The sequence below is a fragment of the Pecten maximus genome, chromosome 13 (assembly GCF_902652985.1).
Source record: "Pecten maximus chromosome 13, xPecMax1.1, whole genome shotgun sequence".
In the NCBI taxonomy this organism is placed as follows: domain Eukaryota; kingdom Metazoa; phylum Mollusca; class Bivalvia; order Pectinida; family Pectinidae; genus Pecten; species Pecten maximus.
Genome location: NC_047027.1, coordinates 37,366,754 through 37,373,955, shown reverse-complemented (window position 1 = coordinate 37,373,955; position 7,202 = coordinate 37,366,754). Strand labels below are relative to the sequence as shown.

At 37.4% G+C, this 7,202-nt stretch overlaps 1 protein-coding gene across 1 annotated transcript; it reads left to right on the top strand.

The window, feature by feature from the left end:
• Positions 1–1,310: 1,310 nt before the first annotated feature.
• LOC117340877 (ubiquitin-60S ribosomal protein L40) lies at positions 1,311–6,836 on the top strand. Its single transcript, XM_033902654.1, has 5 exons — positions 1,311–1,384; positions 2,881–3,002; positions 3,659–3,745; positions 4,598–4,700; positions 6,688–6,836. The coding sequence occupies exons 2-5, from the start codon at positions 2,900–2,902 to the stop codon at positions 6,779–6,781; spliced, it is 387 nt and encodes a 128-aa protein (XP_033758545.1). The 5' UTR covers positions 1,311–1,384; positions 2,881–2,899; the 3' UTR covers positions 6,782–6,836.
• Positions 6,837–7,202: the final 366 nt, after the last annotated feature.

Genomic DNA, 7,202 nt, shown 5'->3' with positions numbered 1-7,202 from the left:
ATTGCAAGAAGGATTTTCAAAAATAAATTTTTATATCAATGCCTTAGAATATTGGTACACAAAATACTTCAGGTATTGCATGAAAATAAATGTTTTCTAATGTCATGTAACTGTTCATTCTAAATACCATAAAGATATATAGGTCTACATAAATTCATCATTGTACTCTAGGTATCTCCCAAACTGTCTGGATACTACCCTAACTGATTATAGTGGTGGCTAAAAACCTTGTCCCAAGTAGTGTAGAAAGTGTTATTTCCGATTGTGAGTCTTTAAACGATTGCAGCACAGAGTATTGGAGACATCACAATCTGCAGTAGAGCAAGCTGGAGTACGCCTGTACACTATAAGTAACGCTGAACTTTAACAATATCTGCTTGTATGATATATATATATACGTAGTTTTGCAAATAAGTCTACAGTATGTGTTATTCTAAAAAGAATCATTAATTATCAGGGGTTTTTTTTTAATTTGCATCAAATTTAATATAATTGGTAATGTTGTTACATCGTTAATTAGACGCTATAAGGACTAATTATAGGTCGTTCGTGCTGCGCGTGCCGAAGCTACCGGTACCCTACAGGTATATCGGGTGTAATTAGGCCAAATTGGTACAATAAGAAATTAGCGCATCGCCGGTTATCCCGTCTCGGCAATAAAGTCACACCCCTGGTGTTTTATGATACGGGAACATAGACCCCATATAGAGTGCGTCCCATTCCGTATATTTATAAAACAGTAAGTCGGTATCATACATGATATACTTATATATGTCAACAGTGTGACATCGTAAGGAGAGAGAAAAAGAAAGGGAGTTATTTTCTTTTAATTTTTGTCAGCGACATTTACGCTGCGCTGATCTGTTATTGTCTTATAATTATTGTTTACATTACACATTGAATTTGACAGCACACACATGGAAAATATTTGACACTTACCAAGTCCAGGCGGCCGGCCAAATGAAGAAAACATTAAAATCACAAGAAAATAACATATTGGTCCAAAAATCATGGCATCCGATTCCAAATTGGATTAATTACATCCATACGACACCGTGAACATTTGAGGTATACGTCCAAAACAAGGAGACAACGATTACTGCTTGAAACACCGCTGGATGTTCAATATCCATTGCAGTGACTGCAAGGTGCGCGCTAGTATTTGATCTTAATTGTCCAATCATCGGCTTTGTTACATTCAGCCTCCGATACAAAGAACCAATCACATTGTCATTTACTGTTACATGACCTTTAGCCTAGTTACATGTCATTTAGGGTCAATCACGGGTTATGCGTGGAAAATTCATTGATAAACTGACATCTAGCGGGGATACCGGTAACGAAATAGTCACGTGTCCTGCCTCGTTTCGTCCTTTTTGTGAAGGTAAGATGGCGGCCCCCATGCACTAGAAAATTGTAGATGAAATTAGACGATTTCTACTCATCTTATCCTATTAATTGCTCAAACATTCTTGTATATTAGTAGATAACAATCCTATAAAGCATTTCTCATGAAATTAGACCGGCAGTATATCTGATTCTTCACGTAATTTTGAGATTGTGATTTCGTTAATTCATGCGCCTCGTGTCGGGGTGAAATCTGGAAGCATACCGGTGAAAAATATCCCATGTAGTGCGTATTTCGAGATGTACAACAGTTGATATTGTTTATCTCGTGTTAAGTTAACAAATATGAACATAATTGAGTCATTAAGAAGCATAGACAAGGAAATTATTTAACATGGAATGTCTAGTGACGTCATGATTGCAGTACACGTGCTGTCAAGGGAAACATTTTGTTACATCCCATGCAGCTCAAATAGGTGATATAAAAGTCTTCCATTCTATACATGCGAAATAAATAATACCTAGATCAGATCAAGTGTGAAGGAATATTATGATAACATCGCTGTTGGTCCCAAAATACGCAACCAAGTATCTTGCATGTTATTAAGTTGTATCACAGGGGCATGTCTAGTCTTAAATGAAAATAGCCAGAAATGCCCTATATATAAATATTTTTGGTTATTTTTAAATATAAGACTAGACATGCCCCTGTGGTTATATATCAAGTTGATGGGCGTACTTTGTTTTTGATATCCAACCAAAACACTCGTCTCCACTAGTACTTTGTTTCAGTATCTCATTGTAAAATATTGTATGGAATAGATTGTTTACAATAAATGTAATGAACAAGTGATGTCAATGTCTGGAAACCCTTCCCTGAATTGAATTTCATACACATTAAGATAATATAGGTCCAACAGAAGAATGCAGTAATATTGACTTGGCATGTGTTTTGTATTTTTTAATCGAGATCAAAATTTTGAACTGTAACATGCAGAGGTGACAATTAATACTTCAAAGTTCCACTCATGAATGTGAACTTAATGGTGAATTTCTCAAATCTCTGGTTTAGATTATTTAACAACCGATAAATGAAGGGAAAGATTTATTTATAGCAATTACGTAACCAATTTGATATTTATAACCCCTTTACATTTTAATTTAAAACTTTTTCCTAGAAGAATGACAGTGATTTGGTGATATTTTAATCCTAAATTCATATACCTTAAGCAAGAAACAGGCCAGAGTTTAATTTACATATTAACTATGCTAGGAATACTTGTAGTGGGTCATATTTGTCATTAATTTAATATTGTCATTGTGTGTTTAAAACCATATGCATGAGTGATGTTCAGTAGTTGACCATGTTTGAATTACAAAGATAAATTAAAGCAATTTTAACTTAACCCTCCAACTCTCAAGTTACACCTGACAAACCCATACTTTACAAAACTTTTATATTTATCCCTAATTGAAGAAAGTATTGTTTTTAACTTTTTAAGTTTTTAAAAATTGTTTAATCCTTTGATTTAGATCTTGACATAAAGCAAGGATGCAGATCTTTGTGAAGACCCTAACGGGCAAGACCATCACTCTCGAGGTTGAGCCATCGGACTCGATCGAGAATGTTAAGGCCAAGATTCAAGACAAGGAAGGTTTGTATACATATAGATCAAGCTGTGGCTCGAGTTTCTTCTAGGAGGGTTTTTATTTGTGAATGTTCCATATGCATATAATTTGGGTTGGTTATTAGTCCCCTGCCGTTTGAAAAACGGGGGGGACTTTTAGGTTTTCCCTCCGTCCGTTTGTCTGTCTGTCTGTCACGCAACAGTTGTCCGGACAACTCCTTCTAAAGTACTACTTAGATCTTAACGAAACTTGGTATACATAAACAGTATAACATGTAGTTGTGCATCCCACATTTGTTTTTTTCGAAAAATTTTTTTTTTTTAAAAATGGGAAATGAATAGGTCACTTCTAGCTCAGGCAGGGGACTTTGTATTGCTGTTGCAAACTTTTCCTAGTCTGGGTGTGTATACATATGTAATTCTAAAAATTGCTACTCTGTCGTAGTGAATGAGCTTTATTGTTAGGTCAATCAGGATGTAGATCATCAAAGACTTGAAACCTTCTTTTGTACATGTTTCTCATTTTCTAAATTTTTGTTTCCAATTCCCCTTCTTTAGAAAAATGCTTTTATGTTGAACATGGAAAATGGAGGTTTTCGGCCTCCACATACAGTGTCCTCTGAAACATATATTTGGCATTGAAGTATGTTTGTCATGTTAAAAGTTGTGTTATTGTTTCTTAGGCATTCCCCCAGATCAGCAGAGGTTGATCTTTGCCGGTAAACAGCTGGAGGATGGCCGCACCCTCTCTGACTACAATATCCAGAAAGGTAAGTCTCCGCATGTTTGCTATTGTTTTTTTTTTTGTTTTTTTTTAGTGAACTTTTTTTTTTTTTTTTCCAGTATATTTTCAGTGATTTTTTCCAAAGGACAAAATCTCAGGATTAAATATATCATGTTTTCTACTGTATCCAATCGTTCAGATTACAAAATGCCAAAGATCCAAGTGACCTTTTAAAAAAAATGCCTTTGTCGGTTGTAAAATACTTATACAGCCAAGAAAGATATAAAAATTTGTTTATACACAAATATCTCTGATCTCAAATGTCACCCTCAGCAGCCTTGGGTAGGCAGCTAGAAATACATAACTTATTTGGAGATTTTATTTTGCACAATAACAGATTGTGTCAAAGTGCTGAGCATTCCTTGTTGAATGTCTGAACAAGGATTTATATTGGGTGTAAACTAAAAACAATACAAGTGTATGGCTGTATGATTTTACAAATTCTAAAAAAATATCTGAAGTTATATTTGGAATCAATCACTGGTCGTAAATTTAATCAAATATTCCCTTTTTTTCGGTTTCTGGAATTGAATTGTTTTACAACAATTTTACCTGATTCCCAAGATATCTAATATGCAGGTAGAAGGGAGGCAACTCCCCAGAAAATGCGAGTTTCTGAGAGGTTGGCAGATGTATTTTATTTCACTAAATCAAATTTCAATAACTTATTTGGGAAAAATTAATAACAATCGATAGAAAATGGGGATTAAATAAACTGACAAGAAAAAATACTGAGTGCATTTTTCAAGTGGACTGATAATAATGAATGCAGACTTCGGTATTGGTTTTCTGCATCAGACTTTCTCCAGTTGAATAAGAATTGTTTTCTCTCTGACAGAGTCGACCCTCCATCTGGTGCTCCGTTTGAGAGGAGGAATCATTGAGCCCAGTTTGAGGACCCTTGCCTCCAAGTACAACTGTGACAAGATGATCTGCCGCAAGTAAGTAATGGACAACCGTGATGGCTACCTCTGACTTAAATAATATTCCACAGACACAGGACAACCGTGATGGCTACCTCTGACTTAAACAATATTCCACACACACAGGACAACTGTGATGGCTACCTCTGACTTAAACAATATTCCACACACACAGGACAACCATGATGGCTACCTCTGACTTAAACAATATTCCACACACACAGGACAACCGTGAGGGCTACCTCTGACTTAAACAATATTCCACTCTCACAGGACAACCGTGATGGCTACCTCTGACTTAAACAATATTCCACACACACAGGACAACCGTGATGGCTACCTCTGACTTAAACAATATTCCACACACACACAGGACAACCGTGATGGCTACCTCTGACTTGAACAATATTCCACACACACAGGACAACCGTGATGGCTACCTCTGACTTAAACAGTATTCCACACACACACAGAACAACCGTGATGGCTACCTCTGACTTAAACAGTATTCCACACACACAGGACAACCGTGATGGCTACCTCTGACTTAAACAGTATTCCACACACACACAGAACAACCGTGATGGCTACCTCTGACTTAAACAATATTCCACACACACAGGACAACCGTGATGGCTACCTCTGACTTAAACAATATTCCACACACACAGGACAACCGTGATGGCTACCTCTGACAAACAATATTCCACACACACACAGGACAACCGTGATGGCTACCTCTGACTTAAACAGTATTCCACACACACAGAACAACCATGATGGCTACCTCTGACTTAAACACTATTCCACACACACAGAACAACCGTGATGGCTACCTCTGACTTAAACACTATTCCACACTCACAGGACAACCGTGATGGCTACCTCTGACTTAAACAATATTCCACTCTCACAGGACAACCATGATGGCTACCTCTGACTTAAACAATATTCCACTCTCATAGGACAACAGTGATGGCTACCTCTGACAAACAATATTCCACACACACAGGACAACCGAGATGGCTTTTTCTTACTTTAAACTGTATATATCGCATGCTGAATTGAAGTAATGACAAGTCTGTTCTATAAGATTGATGACATCAAATCTTCAGCTGCTCTGATTAAACAGCCATGGCAAAGTCTGCCCTGCAGGTAGGGCGTAAGAATTGTACCTGCTGCCCCCATTGCATGATTGTAAGAGGCGACAAAATTTGGGATCTTATCTTTTCTCTTCTTTCTGAACAACTTTCTTCTTCCTAAAATCCCCCTTGACAATGCCTCACTTTTGGCCTTTAGTTGAGCGTTCGCCCCTGTGAGGAAGGCTTTGGGTTCTGTCCCCTAGCCGAGACATACTAGAGTCTTGAAAAATGGTAGTTGCTGCTCCTGCTTAACGCTCAGCATATAAGGAGTGGGACGACTGGCTCGCCCGTTGTCAGTATAATGTGACCGGGTGGGGTGTGCTGCTGGGTGTCTTCGGCAGTATGCTTCAGTGAGGTAGCACTATAAATCGGCAAAAGTTCCGGCCTATCACAAGGAGACTTAACACGAACATACCGCAGCCTCCCAAAACACACATACTCACTCAGGCACACATGCATGTCGCACGCACGGGAGACCGTCCTTAAATGACCTTAGCTGTTAATAGGACGTTAAACAAAATAAACCAAACCAAACCATGGCAAAGTTTTACCATTTTCAATTCAAAATGATAATGTTTTTTATATTTCCGAAGTTTAATATTTTGTCCGTCACAAAAAACTTATTATTTCACTTAATTGTCATCTGTAAAACCTGTTCACAAAAATTTTAGTACATGTTGTTAAACATAGCAGTTCATTCACTTCAATACCACCAACTGCAACTTGAATGTGATGGGTCTGTCAAATAGTCATTGTGTAGAATTAGATTCAACACATATAATTATCATTTTCTCTGCATTCTTGGCTTACAATTTAACATCCGGCGTGAGACTGTAATTCACCGATTTGTCTTGTTATTGTAGATGTTACGCTCGTCTGCACCCCAGGGCCACAAACTGCCGTAAGAGGAAATGTGGACACACCAACAACATCCGCCCCAAGAAGAAGCTGAAGTAGACGACAAGATGTTGTCATTTTGGTGTAAAGTTAAATAATAAAACTTCACACAACACGGAGGTCTGAGTATTTTTGTCTGCAGTGTTGATTCACCTGTCTTAAAGCCAACTGAGCTTTATGCAGCTTCCTCTGTCTATCCAGTAGCTACTTTTGCCTTTAAACAATATCCTCTCCAAAAAGAATAGACTCCAGGTCATAAAATTGAGCTGAAGGGCTACCAAATTATTTGTTCAAATTAATGACCTTGATAACTGTCAAGGTCATGTAGGATTGATTTGTTTGTAAAATCTATATATGACCAGTGTCAAAAATGTTTTAACACTGGAATTTCCTTGTCAGCGGGCTCTTCGAATGAGAGTGCTAAAAATTTGAGCTACTTGATAAGTTGGGTTTGTGACACTTCATGTAGATTTACCACAAT